Source organism: Ruditapes philippinarum, unplaced genomic scaffold, assembly GCF_026571515.1.
Source record: "Ruditapes philippinarum isolate M1 unplaced genomic scaffold, ASM2657151v2 ctg1017_1_1_1_1, whole genome shotgun sequence".
Classification (NCBI taxonomy): domain Eukaryota; kingdom Metazoa; phylum Mollusca; class Bivalvia; order Venerida; family Veneridae; genus Ruditapes; species Ruditapes philippinarum.
In genome coordinates, this window is record NW_026859308.1 from 184,903 (window position 1) to 199,605 (window position 14,703).

Here is a 14,703-nt window from a genome sequence, read left to right on the forward strand (position 1 = left end):
CATAGACAACATACACTGTTAATAATAAAGTCCAGCTTTGACGAGTACAATCCTAAATATTTTGAAAATTGCCAAAAAATGACAAGAAACCATAAATGCAGTTAGGTAAACAAATGTAAGAAAAGAGAAAAACAAGAATGTAGTATAATTTTCATTTATTTTTCAATAGGTTAGTTATTAGTACAGTACATAGTGTTTTATGTATCTGTCTTCAAACCAATGAGCTATACAGTACAATATATAGAGCTGTTCACAAAGCTACCATACAACAACTATACACCTCGGTCTGTCAGTGATTTTTAATGTAGGAACAATCAAGTGTTGTATTCAAATGTTATATTACCAGAAAGAAAGAAACAAAAACCTACAAACAACTGGATCATAATTATTTCCCTTATAAATGCATAAATGATTTCTTTTCTTGTTTTGTATTAAAGATGTATATTAAACATATCAAAGTCCAATTTTCAGGACACAGTTTATTAATTCATTAACAATATTTCGGCTGGAACTTTAACTGATTAGCATTTACCAACAGTATAGAGCCAGGTCAACATAGATTTAAAATCTTTGGTAGTTCAATTATAGCCTGAAATCTCTTCCAATGAACTGTTTCAAAAAAATAAATAAATTCAGAGTTATAATGTTAATAAATCATCCAAGTACGTTCATGTCATAGAGATGTAATTTATAAATACTATGTAATCTACATTTATAAGGGAAAATATATATGTCCACCAAATGAAAGGACTTTAGAAAATATAGAAAATAAACTATCAGGGGTATGTATTTCACTTTCAAAAATCAAGTATTCTTATATTGAAAATAGATAAAAAAGACATTTATTTTTCATTTTTTAAACATATTTCCAATATTCATACTTAAAACTTTGAAGTTAATGACAATTCCTGTATTAAATTTATTATATTTCTATTTTTAGCATCAAAAACTTGAACTGGTAAAAAAATGTGGTTATCTAAATAGTCATTTATTTTAATTAATATAACTGAAACTAATCATGAATATTTCAAAACATGAAAAATTTCACCAATACTACATACATCTTGTACCATCAATATTACGTTCAATAATTTATTGTACAAAAGTATTTAAACAAGTCATGTAATTATTATAATGACCTTCAACTTTGTATACTCATCTATAGCACTAATACTGCTGAAAAACTTTAATACAATATTTCTTTCTAATTCTGTAGCAATATATCAATACTTTTTCTTAAATTCTTTTGCAAAGTATTAAGTCTATCAATTTATAATTTCACAAATCTTCAAAGAATATTAACTCGAGTGAGAAAAAACACCAAACAAGAAGAACAAAAATTGACCAATGCATCAAAATTGTAAACATTATTTATGATTTTCTTTGTGATAATTATTTTGGAGGTAAAGTTAAACATATGTAATATATTGTTATAACTGAATGTAAAACAGACACTAAAAATTGAGAAATAAAATAATAGCTGCAAGGCTTTCTTGTAAAAACAAATACAACAGAATATGGTATTTTATGCCCCCCTACAGCAAAGTTGTGTCTAATGCACCGTCACTGGTAAAAGTGTGTTGTCAGATAACATAATGATGAGTAAGTTACAGGTCACCAAGTGTAAAGAGAGGTTGCTACGCCCGTTACGAGATCACATAAACTAATCTCAAAACTGATGTATACATGAAATAATGATGAGAATTAGACACACTATCTTCTTTTCTTTTTTGACAGAATTTCTATAAAGAACCTAATCATCAAATTTTGACACTGCAGCAAACTATAGTATTTCAATAACATCAGAGCTTTGGATATATGTTAACAAATAATAGAATATCGAGACCTGATACATGTAAAAACTGAAGAATTCATTTATTTTGACATCTGTAAAATTTTGTGTAAAACTTGAGGTACATTTGACTTTTGACATTTCTAGTTAAACTGTTTATCAATTAAGATGTTTTTAAGTTTTCTTCACATCACATTTACATTTTAAATTATGTTATCTCTTCTGAAAAACTTGTGTAAACATAAATGACGTAGCAACCTCTCAAACACAAATTTTCTATAGTACAACCAAGATTGTTGAACAACACGACAGAAGAAGGTTAAATATATCCAACGAAAATATACAAAAACAAATGCCCTACTTAACACATCGCTCGTCAAACAAAATGATCTATCTCGATAATAATATGTACATGTACAAAAATAGACATTTCTCTATATGTTAAAGTTTATTTTTCTTCTTTGCTCATTATATACAGATATTTTCCAACAAAGTTGATTCAAACTTGACACACTGTTAAAAAGTCAAAGCAACTTTGGACAGAAAAAGAAAAAGGGACGAAATATTTAAACAAAATAAAAATTGCACAAATTTAGCATCAATGTAAAATATAGATTATAAATTTTTAATTATATATTTTCTTTGTAGAATAAATAGAATAAATATTTCAGATTCTTACAATTTTTTTTTACATTTTAATTAATTACAAAATTGGTTATCAAAAACAAGAGAGACCACAGGTGGGTAAATTACTAGACAGACATACAGATGGATAGATATACCGACAGATATAATGGGAGGAAAGTGTTGGTATCAAATGAATCAGCTTTGTTGTTTTTAGAAGCTATTATTTACATAAACTGTGTAACACACATTGTGAGGTCTTGATACAAATATCTCTACAAACATTGCATCAAGTCCTAAAAGATATATATAATTACTATCAGTTTTTGCTATACTAATGGATTATTTCCCCTTGGCATTTTCACAAAAGCAATCTGTGGAATTTTTTTCTTCTCGGTAAACAACCACTCTTTGAAAGTAAATTTTAAAACCCATTTCTAAATCCAACAATAAAAACAAAGTATCTACTTAATTCCAAATTTCACAATGTGTTCCACCTTAATAACAAGAAAGTGTTTCCATAACCCTGTGCACTTTAATTCCCCATAAAAACACTACTTTATTAATGACAACAATAAATACTTTTGTAATGCGATTATTTACAAGTTGAAATGAAATACACATAAAACACTGTATAAAAACCTGTTTTTTCTCCGTCACATTTTATGAGACATGTAGAAATGTTACCTCAATAGTACATAAACTGACAAAAAGCAAATATCTTATACTGTTCAGTGAAGTAAAGTTTGTAAAGCATCTTTCTTAGAAAAAAAAGAATGAAGCATTTAATGTGATAGCTATTACAACATAAATGAGCAATTATAACAACAATACGAAATAACAAGTTTTGAAACTGGCTTTACTTTACAAACTATTAACAAATTGTAAACATTGCTGCCTTTAATTCTCTACCTATCCCTCTACAGTGCTGAGTCTGAACTATTCCCCATATTACACACAGAAAAAAAAACATGTATATAAAAAGACATGAAAATAAAATCATCTACAAAGCTTTATCATTTTTACATGATAAAAAAAGCACATCTAAGACTCCTTAACATTTATACAGTCTTTAACCACTAACAAATGTTTGAACAATTTAATTGATCTATCCACTAAAGTATAAATAAGCAAAAACTCCTCTGAATCAGTACTTATGTGATGTTTGTTTAGAAAACGGTTTCCTGCTAACTGAATGATTATTAGAAGATGTAGCACGTTTCTGGTTCCATGATGATGGTGACAAGTCTCTATGATTATTATATGACTGGTTCCCGGGTCCATTTTGTGAATGACTGTTCGAGTTATTGAATGAATGATTTAACAATGTTGGTGACACCTTCATCCGTGGCGAGACTTTACCAAAGCTCGCTGACGGTGACGACTTCTTGTAGCTTTGAAAGTTTTTACTTGAACTACTACTACTCGGATGAGAATTTTGCCTGAGGAAGTTTGTGCCCGACTGATGCCCATAGTCAAACACTTGTGGTTTGGAACCAGATGATGAAATCCCATTTGCACTTGTGCTGGTACCCAGCTGATCTACACTTGAAGATAAGCTCGCAGATGATGATGGATTTGGCAGTGATTTCTGAACTTTGCTTATCTGAGCTGAAATTTAGAAATTACTTGTTAGGGTAAATTAAAAATTTACAAATATTTGGATTATCATATAGTCTCAGAGAAAGTATCCCAAAAGCAATCTTTTAAACTCGAATGGGAAGCAATGATTTTTAATTTTATTGCAACAAAAAAACTGAACCTTTCAATGATAAAAAAATCTAGATACCTTCTTTTTATGCAGTTATTAACTCATTTACAATCTTGCTTTGAAAGTTTACATGTCCTCACAAGATTTTGATCATGGCAAGATTGATCTTTAGATTATTGAAGTAAAATTCCATTAGTTACTCATTTAGGAATAAAATTATAATTTACTTGTGCCAAGTAGGAACATATATTTATTTATTTTACCCTTACTCTGCTGGAACTAAAAGAGATTATACCTTTGCCACCTGTATAGAGCCAGGCCAGTTTGCACATCCAGTCTGACCAACTTTTATTCAGTTGCATGACCAATTTCTAATTTCAATCTCCTGATATTCCTAAATATTGATAAACCGTAATTCGTAAAGATGGAACCTAGACAAGTCCATTTCAGGAACTCAGAAGCTTAAGAGTCAATGACTTATGTCCTTATGTAAGTACATACCTTTTATAGCAGCCAATTGTGCTGTGAGATCATTTTGAAGTTTCTGCGGATTTTTCACATTTGACAGCAGATTAGAGAGAGGTGCCTGCAGGGTAGAAGTGAGATGGGGTTTACTGTTTGGAGGCGGCACCATACTAGGTACAGCCACGCCCATGTTATTTTTCAGGCCTCCAGGTGGAGGTGGAACCATCTTTGGTACAGCACTAGATGGTCCACCCATTGCAGCCGATGCTGATTCTACACCAGCTTTTAATGAAGAACTTGGGTACGTCTTTATGTTGAGAAGAGACTGGACGCCACCTCCGTTTGTCATTCTTGATGACCTTGAACTCTGTGGAGGCGGAGGAGGTGGGGGCGGCACATCACCTCCATTACCATTAGTTGTTCCCTTCACAGTCTGGTCTAAAATGATTTACGTATATACATGTTAACTATATTAACTATATAAACTTTCAATAAAAACTTTGGAGTTATTCTTCTATTGCTAATCTATAACTTTCTTTCATCTGAAGCATTAAGTATTTACTATATTTAGTCTATCTTAACAAATTACTTATTCAGATACATAGAAGAAGCTATCATGAATTATTTTAACAAAATAGCAGTCATAAAAATTAGAATCAGAAGTCCAGCTAGTATGTTTTCATTGTAAATTTAGGAAATTTAAACTAGCTGAAGAGAAAATCTACCAATTTTTTTTTTCTACTGTTTGGCTCGCGTTAATTTCGATAACAAAATGAATAATTTTAGAATTACCAGTAGTTTGTTCGGCATCAGTATCGTCAGTACTGTCATCTAGCCCAAACTCCTGTCGCAGTCTCTCAGAAAGACTCATCGGTTTTCTCACTTCCTCCTGTTTCTTCTCACGGTTAAATATCGGAGACAGCAAATCAGATGAACCTTTTACAATACAATACAAAATACATTTGATATTGAATAATCATTTTTAAGTAATGAGAATGCAAACTTTAGAAATCTTTTGTAAGGTAACAATACCCTGTCTCTATATCTAGGCTTTTCATTATTTGCTACTGAAACCTTGCACTAAAATAATGTATGATATATAATAGTTTGGAGAAATTGGCATTACTGGCTTTCATTTTTTTTTTAAATTTTGGTTAGCTTTTTAAACCAACCACTTAGCTTTCCCGGTGAAGGTACACCACTGTTGACATTTTCTGGGTTATTTCAGGAACAAACTAGCTTCTCTCACCTGGTAGGATAGCACATCTTTCAACGAGCAAGGATACGAGAGGTGGGGGACAACTCTCCACGAGTTCAAAGGAAAATTTAGAAATTGCTCTCTGTTCACTGATGTTTAATACCCAAACAGAGTTAGTATTAGAAATGTCAGGAATCTCTTATCTTAATAAAAAAATAAATATTTAGCATAAAAACATGAAATTTATCTTGGATAATCACTTACTTTTAAACTCCTTTCGTTCAGTTTTCTCAAACATGGGTAATGATGGAAGTGAAGGAAGTGGGGGGAGTTTCTCGTCAAGTTTTTTCAAAGTAATAGGATTAGCAAGTTTCAGTGGCGATGTTGTTGTTGTACTGGACACTGTCGACACTTTACTAGGTCCAGCAACTGGTGCTGAATTTGACGAAGACATTGACGGTGACACAGGAGTGCCAGATGTACAGGTTTTTTCCTTCTTTCTCTTCAAATATTCCTGTAAGCTAACCTGTAAGCAAAATGACATAATCACATAAACAATGTTTATAAACACAATTACATGTAAGATTAAATATTTACGTCCAGCTTAAAAATAGTTTCAGAGATCAGATTAAAATTGAGCACCCAATAGAACTAGAACTGCCACTATCATGGCGTGAATACCCCCGCATACCACTTTGTCAGAATCAACAGTGGCCATTTAGAGCTCAAGGACAACCTCCCTGCCAAATCTGAGGTTACTAAGCCAGTGCATTGCTAAGTTATGTATTCTACATGCTTCAAATGTGAAAATGTCAAAATCAATACATTGCGGACAGGACATTCTTTAGCAATTGAGAAGAAAAGCTTTTTTTTGTCAAGGTCCCTGTGACCTTGACCTTTGACCCAGTGACCTCAAAATCAATAGGGGTCACCTTATAGTCATGATCAACATCCATACCAAATATGAAGACTGTGGGTCAAAGGAATCTTAAGTTAATGGATGGACAAACTTTTTGAAGTCAAAGTCCCTATGACCTTGACCTTTGATCCAGTGACCTCAAAATCAATAGGGGTCATCTACTAATCATGACTAACCTCCATGCCAAATATGACGACTGTAGGTCAAAGGAATCTTAAGTTATTGGGCGGACAAGCTTTTTGAAGTCAAGGCCCCTGTGACCTTGACCTTTGACCTAGTGACCTCAAAATCAATAGGGGGCATCTACTAATCATGACTAACCTCCATGCCAAATATGAAGACTAAGGGTCAAAGGAATCTTAAGTTATTGGGCGGACAAGCTTTTTGAAGTCAAGGCCCCTGTGACCTTGACCTTTGACCTGGTGACCTCACAATCAATAGGGGTCATCTACTAATTATGACTAACCTCCATGCCAAATATGAAGACTAAGGGTCAAAGGAATCTTAAGTTATTGGGCGGACAAGAAAAAACCGACGGACAGCCGGACAGACGGCCAGACGGACGGCCGGACGGACAAGCTGATTCCAGTATACCCCCCTTACAACTTTATTGTGCGGGGGTATAATAACTTTTTAAACTGGGCAAGTATGAAGGCTTGCTCAACTTGGCTAATGGTTTAAGTCTATTAGTATTATTATTGCTAATCAACACTGGAACAGATTAAAATGATTTGCAAGGCTTTTTTTTTCAAAGGTACAGGAAGATGCATGTAAACAGCATGTCAAAGCAGGAAAATAAGGGCCAATCTGTCTAAAGTCATGTATTACATTTATCCTTCTCTATAAAACTTACTAGTTTTATTCCATGGCACAATCATACATTTCAATTTACATTTTGATAGAGAAGTTTTTTTTTCACAAAGATTTAGCAAATTGATTTTGCTCTAGTATTCAAATTTGAAAGAAAATATGCTTCTTATCAATAACAGATGGACATTTCTATTAATTTGTTAAAGATATTACCACATAATCATAGATTACCTTTTTCTTCTCTTTAGGCAATTGTGAAGAATCGTTACTCGTACTTGACATGGGCTCAAGAAACCCAGTGAGAGAATCCTCACTACCTCGTCTTGACTCGTCATACCCAGCACCGATTCCGGTCTCTGAAGCCGATGTTACATCCATAGAATCTGAATCGTACCCCACCATTCCTGGCAAAACTGATGAATTTAATAAGTTACTTGTTCCAACATTTGATACAAACTGTGTTGTAGAATCCACAGTCATATCAGCACTGTAACTGCTATCGCTCAAGAATTTTAGATGGCGATTTGGCATTGGTGCAATGTCAGAAGAACTATTGGATGTAACTGAAAATGGGTCTGTAAAATTAACACTTCCTACAAGATTTCTGTTTGCGTTAGATCCAACATTGTCAATGGCGAAGCTATTGGAAACTTCATTTTCTAAAGATTCATGTGTGTTGTGTACCGTTGGGTGGAGAATGTTGTGATCTGTTGACAAAATATTTGATGAATTTGATGTAACAGCAGATTCTAATAAAAGTGATCCAGAAACACTATTCCTCCTAATTCTAGGTTGATCTGTGCTAGAATCAACTTGTGTCAATCTATCCAATATAGTTCTATTTGTAAAACTACTACTGTCTATTACATTATTAAGTACTAATGGTGGTGATGACAAGGATAAAGATGAAGATGCACATGCTTTATTATCTGAAACACTTGTTACACTAGATGGTCCAGGTAAATTACTCGAGACATTAGACTGTCCAAGTAAATTACTTCTATCCAATGATGCACACACTTTACTATCTGAAACACTAGATGGTCCTGGTACAGTACTTGTGTCTAACACTGTCGAGTTTGTTCGTTCACTATTACAACTATCACACTGAGTGGTGTTCTCAGACATACTTTCCACTTCACTGAGTCGAACATTTGTTTCGGTACTATCTACTTCACTACCTGTTTCTACAGCAACAGTTTGAGATCCACTAGTACCACTGTCACACTCAACATCCTCCTGAACAGATTCTGAACCTTGGCACACGCTGTCACTACTGTCAGGTTCAGAATTAGCACTTTTATCTCTGCGATCACAGACATTCATTTGTTCACTATCAACTGTTCGAGACTCTTCCACTTCCGATGTCACATTTGAGATCTGATTATCCATCACAGAATTACCATGACAGACGTCCGTACCCGTGTCACACTGAACAGAGCAGTCCATTTCTGCACAAGAACTCACGTTCTCCTTACCGTCAACTATTTCACTTTCTACAATGTTTTTATCTGCTGAATTGTCCGGAATTACCTCCATATTGTCATTACTACAGTGAGAAGGTCCTGCTACTTCATTATGCACATCTTCACCACTAGAAACCTCCACCTGACTACATCCAGGCATCGCACTTACTTCACATTTCTGTAAAAATGATTTTTAGGCATTTATTATCATGTTAACATGTACGAGGGTTGATCAATATATTCATGGACACTATTAATAATTTAATAATTGATCAAGATATTATAAAGATTTTTTGCTATTTAAGAGAAGAATGTAATACTATTTATATATATTGTGATTTTTTAAAAACAAATCTCATTTTGTTCATTATATGTATCGCCATAGCAACCCTATACCGTACAACCGCCGCAGCTCAAAAAAAAAGTTATATTTGCCATTTTGAAACACTTAAAACTTGTTCTTATTTTGGCTTTATTCTGTGTTGCCTTCATTTGATACTTCATTGCATAAGAACATTTTCAGTCGGTGGGTACACAGGCATGAATGATGTGTAGAAGTTGGTGAGAAGATGTTACGCAGACGTCACGACGTAACGTAAGTTGCGAATGAGCTGCGGCGATCAGCTTTACATGTATTTCTGAAAACTGTCATTTCGGATAAAATATATGGATTATTTATCTGAAACTTACACATCAAATTGATAAATAATTGAATAAATGTCAAATATAATTATATTAACTTTCCTTCCCCCAAAAAACAATTTATGGAGTGTGTCCACGAATTTATTGATCAACCCTCGTAGATTAAAATTTCTACAGAATATAAATTCATAATGATGAAATCATGAATTACTACTAAAAGCATGTTGTATAAATTAACATAAAAGTTCTATGAACCATAAGCAGGACACAAGAGAAAAAGAAAACCCTTGTTTATACAGAATATACAAGGATGAAGGTAGATCTTGTACTCACAACATATGCAAGCACAACAAAAAAAATATCATTCACAATATATTCCCAACAAAACTTGAATACTTAAATCATGTATAGAGGTATCATTAAGTGATAAGGATAAAACACATCTCAATAACATTACATTAGAAAAACAAGATTTTCATTCTAATTTGTTAAACATCCAACTCATTTTGTACTAAAATATATTTTTCATAATATCAAATTCACAGCTGTTTATTTACCTGCACAGATTTGACCTCTGTGTCAATGTCAGAGGATTTCAGTGGAGAAAACAAGGAGTTGAAACCATTTTTATTCTTAAAGTTCTCAAATGTTTCGCTTAAACTTGCAAAATAACTGGTAGCTGCTTGTGTAACTGGTGTTGGAGTTTGGGCAGGGGAATCGTTTGATTCCCGCGACAATGATTCTCTAGCCAGACGTCGCTTCTTTAAAGGAGTTACAAAATCTGGAATAATATCAAAATATGTATTATAATGACTTCACAAAGTATACAAAACATACTCAAACAAACTCATCAAAATTGATATAAATATGGACAAAATTTAGATTAAAATATTAAAGTAAATGTAAATATGGCACTACTAGAGTTTAAAATGTAATTTTTACTTACCAATAGGTGGAGAACCTCCCGGACTTGGCATTGTCGCTTGCGGATTTGGGCTCATGCCCCCAGATGCTGGGACCGGGGATGACATACCACTACTTTCGTTTGACCCTTCTCCCATTGCTTGTCTCAACCAACGCTGAAAGAATAATTTCATTATTTCAATTTAACCTAAAAGGAACTGAAAACTTATTCTCAGATTTCAAATATATTTTCACAAATGTATAAGTGTGCAATATAGCAAGTCCAATAGTGGCCTTACATGCTTGTCTGTACATCTCATTCAGTATCAGACTTAACTTCTCACAATAATTCTGTTTACTTTTCTCTGAACCCAAGTGTACAATCTATAAAATAAAACTTTCATTACCTTCTTAGCAGATCCAGCACTTGTCTCCACAAGAAGAGAAGATGATCTTTCCCTCACTCCAGCAGAAGCACTGTTTCGTCTAAACCTGTCCATGGAATTGCGTGGACTTGGCAGACATGTAACAAACATATTGTCCTCTTCTACAGCCACCTCTAAAGGTTCAGATTTGGTTGTCTCAAAACTCTTCTCAGTTAACCATTCATTCATTAAATGCTGAAATAAATATTTTAATTTGATAATGATCGATATGCAGAACAAAGGAAGACTAAAGCAAACATAGTACGGGTCACTAACTCATATTTAAAATAGCTGAATGCATAGTTTTCTAGAAATCAAAGAAAAAGCTTGTAGTTTTTAACCATATCAATATCATGAAATCATTTAAATTCATCAAGTAAAAAATATTCATGAAACTCAATCTTAAACATTTGTGCAATATCTTAAGGTAAACAGAGACAAGGTGCCCATGTCACTTTTTTTGCAAAGATAAAAATGTTGTTAAGACTATAGAAAAAGACTTTAAAAAAGCAACAAACAAAAACTAAGATAACTAATTCATTAGCAGTGGAACTCACTCTTTTTGTTTTACGTAAGAGGAAAGATGGAGGTGCTGTAGTGGACTCTAACTGTACCGCTGGTGTGACAGGACAGCTAGCAGCTTGAGGTGGAGCGCTGTTACTGTTCTCCTCATTGGACTCTGATGGTGTTTCTGTACTCAAACTTCCTGCTCCACTCGTGTTTCTAACTCTCCTATAAATGAGATCAGAAGCATGAAATAGTAATTTGCTAGCCATCATAGAGCTGAAATTGTACAGTCAATAGTGCAGTATAGTATCTAATTATGCAAGAATGAGCATTTTCTAAAGTGATGCATTTTCTACAAATGAAACTACCCTGAAAAAAATTTTTATTACAAAAAATATATATGTTCAACATTAATTCCTTTATAATTTGTAATTCCCATTCACATTCGAAGAGAAATAACACTTGAAAAAAGCAAAGAGAAATAAACTCTACATGTATCCTCAAACACAAACACAGATTTAATACAATCAGTGAACACTGATGTAGACTGAAACCACAAGAAATCCAATTATTCAAATACACAAAGAAAAAGAGAAATTCAACACCAATGTTTTTGAAATATTACTTGAAATTATTCCTAACAATAAAGCAAAGGAAATTATTTTGTATACTTAATTAGCATATGATTATTAAAGCTTGGTAACACCTGCATTCCTATTATCAGTTTGTTAATGAAAATTTTCTCAATTTCCTATACATATGTTTTTTCCATAAGCTATGACAACCATACATTTATGTGTATAATTTTGTTTGAAAATAATACACAAGTTAAATGGCCAATAAATATTTTTTATTCATCTTCACACCACCTTGTGCATCTTCACACCACCTAGTGTGCAAAATCCTACACATTTTTCTTTATCACATTGAAAATACACCTAACCATGTTCAAGAACATGAGACATATACAGTGTGCGTCTAATTTACGTCACCATAAAAAAATTATAGTAAATGCAAGAAACCAAAAGAATAAAGTATGCTGCATTTCAGCATGTTTTATTATTTCCAGAATGAACTGCACCAAGATCAACAAGAGCTGTCACAGGAGACAGCGAAGCTCGACTAATAAAATACTGGACGCAGTAAGGAGGACAAAACACTATGAAAGAAAAATCAATTATGTATAATTATGTATTAAGTTATAGTAAAAAAATAACATTTGTTAACATAAATTCCAAGATCAAGGGGAATAATTCTAGAAATAGTCATGCTAGAGTTATGGACCTTGCCACACAACATTTGTGTAATGATAAGAAATATATATTTGAAGTTTGAAGTAGATACCTTAAAAAGTAAAGAAGTTATAATATTTCTTAAAGAAAATCCTAAGTTCAAAGAGAGATAAATCTGTAAATATTGCTTCAAGAGTTATGAACATTGTCACATAAAATGTAATTGATGATAAGGAATAATTATTTGAAGTTAGAGGTAGATACCTTTAAAAATAAAAAAGTTATAATAAAAAATAACATTTTTCTAGTAAAAAAAAACTAAGTTTATGGGGAGATAATTCTTGCAATACTGGTGCTAGAGTTATGAACCTTGTCACATAAGATGTGGATGATGATAACGTAAATATATTTGAAGTATGAAGTTGATCCCTTTAGAAATAAATAAGTAACAGTAAAATATAGTATTTTTTGAGGAAAATTCTAAGTTCAAGGGGAGATCAATCTGAAAATATTGGTGCTAGAGTTATGAACCTTGTCACATAAGATGTGGATGATGATAACGTAAATATATTTGAAGTATGAAGTTGATCCCTTTAGAAATAAATAAGTAACAGTAAAAAATAATATTTTTTATGGAAAATTCTAAGTTCAAAGGGAGATAAATCTGAAAATATTGGTGCTAGAGTTATGAACCTTGTCACATAAGATGGGGATGATGATAACGTAAATATATTTGAAGTATTAGGTTGATCCCTTAAGAAATAAAGAAGAAACAGTAAGAAATAGTATTTTTTGAGGAAAATTCTAAGTTCAAGGGGAGATAAATCTGAAAATATTGGTGCTAGAGTTATGAACCTTGTCACATAAGATGTGGTTGATGATAAGGAACATATATTTGAAGTTTGAAGTTGATACCTTAAGAAATGACAAAGTTATAGTGAAAAATATTTTACTGCACCAAAACTTTAATCTAAAATCTGGACGCGGACGCCGGGGCGAGTAGGACAGCTCTCCATATACTTCGTATAGTCGAGCTAAAAACCATGCAAGAATGTACAATAGTGAAATGAACAACAGATAGGACTGAATGTATATAGGGACAGCTTTTATTACCTTTTCTTAGTAGAATAAGACATAACCCACCTTCTGCCACCTGTTTTCTTTGCCTTCTTCCTGTAATAAACAGAACAAAGACATAATTATTATACAATAATAATATAGCAACAAAATTTATGTATAGTATTACAGACCGATATATTACAATAATTATAATATCACATCATCCAATTCTGTTTTCTCTAAATAATATAAACAACATTTAACATGAAATCTGCACAAAACAAAATCATGCATGAGGGTAACTTTTGTCCTTCAACCAAGGTCCAGTAAATTAACCCATTCCAAATCAATAGTTATCTCCTTATTTCCCCATGGGTAACAAAATTCATTTTATGGCTGTTACAACTTAATTTTTCCTAAATCACTTAATTTCAGAACCATACAATTCCCAAATGCACAGACTCAAACCTATTCCCAAAATGGGTAAATATAACTAATTGTATGCAATTTGACCATCAAAACAGTATGTTCAAATAACTTACGTTTTAGGTGGTGGTGGGGGTCTCTCTCGGAGATTTGGCCTTGTCCTCTCTTCTTCTTTAACTTCCTCAGGTTCCTGTTTTACACCAGTATCCACATCTACTTCCATGTTCTCATGACTTGCCTCAACCTTACACTGGGGCACAGTTACCTTCTCTGGAGTGGCAACACTCACTTCCAGTTCACTGCAGGCCTTTGGTTCTTCCTTCACAACAACTTGTGGCTCCACCTATAACCAGACAAGTAATGAAACAATAGAGACACTGTACTAAGGTAAAAATAACTTTCAAAGTAGCCCTTAGACATACTCAGAACACATAAAGGGATATAATTCCCTGTCTGGATCAATAGTTTTATTAAATGAAATTATAACTCAATGATGATGCCATCACTCAACCTTACAACCTTTA

At 32.9% G+C, this 14,703-nt stretch overlaps 1 protein-coding gene across 4 annotated transcripts in view; it reads right to left on the minus strand.

Annotated features, from left to right (window-relative positions):
• Positions 1 to 140: 140 nt before the first annotated feature.
• The window catches only part of LOC132756018 (serine/arginine repetitive matrix protein 2-like), a 44,451-nt gene continuing 29,888 nt past the window's right edge, over positions 141 to 14,703 (minus strand). For 3 of the 4 annotated variants that reach the window (XM_060746971.1, XM_060746970.1, XM_060746973.1), the window contains 11 exons: positions 14,296 to 14,522; positions 13,808 to 13,867; positions 11,513 to 11,687; positions 10,938 to 11,150; positions 10,574 to 10,706; positions 10,185 to 10,408; positions 7,751 to 9,163; positions 6,055 to 6,316; positions 5,385 to 5,528; positions 4,629 to 5,030; positions 141 to 4,027 (listed from right to left, as the gene is read on the minus strand). In XM_060746971.1, the coding sequence (XP_060602954.1) occupies positions 3,564 to 4,027; positions 4,629 to 5,030; positions 5,385 to 5,528; positions 6,055 to 6,316; positions 7,751 to 9,163; positions 10,185 to 10,408; positions 10,574 to 10,706; positions 10,938 to 11,150; positions 11,513 to 11,687; positions 13,808 to 13,867; positions 14,296 to 14,522 (3,717 nt within the window). In that variant the 3' untranslated portion in view covers positions 141 to 3,563. The remainder of the gene's footprint in view (positions 4,028 to 4,628; positions 5,031 to 5,384; positions 5,529 to 6,054; positions 6,317 to 7,750; positions 9,164 to 10,184; positions 10,409 to 10,573; positions 10,707 to 10,937; positions 11,151 to 11,512; positions 11,688 to 13,807; positions 13,868 to 14,295; positions 14,523 to 14,703) is intronic. The other variant, XM_060746972.1, reaches the window with a different exon arrangement.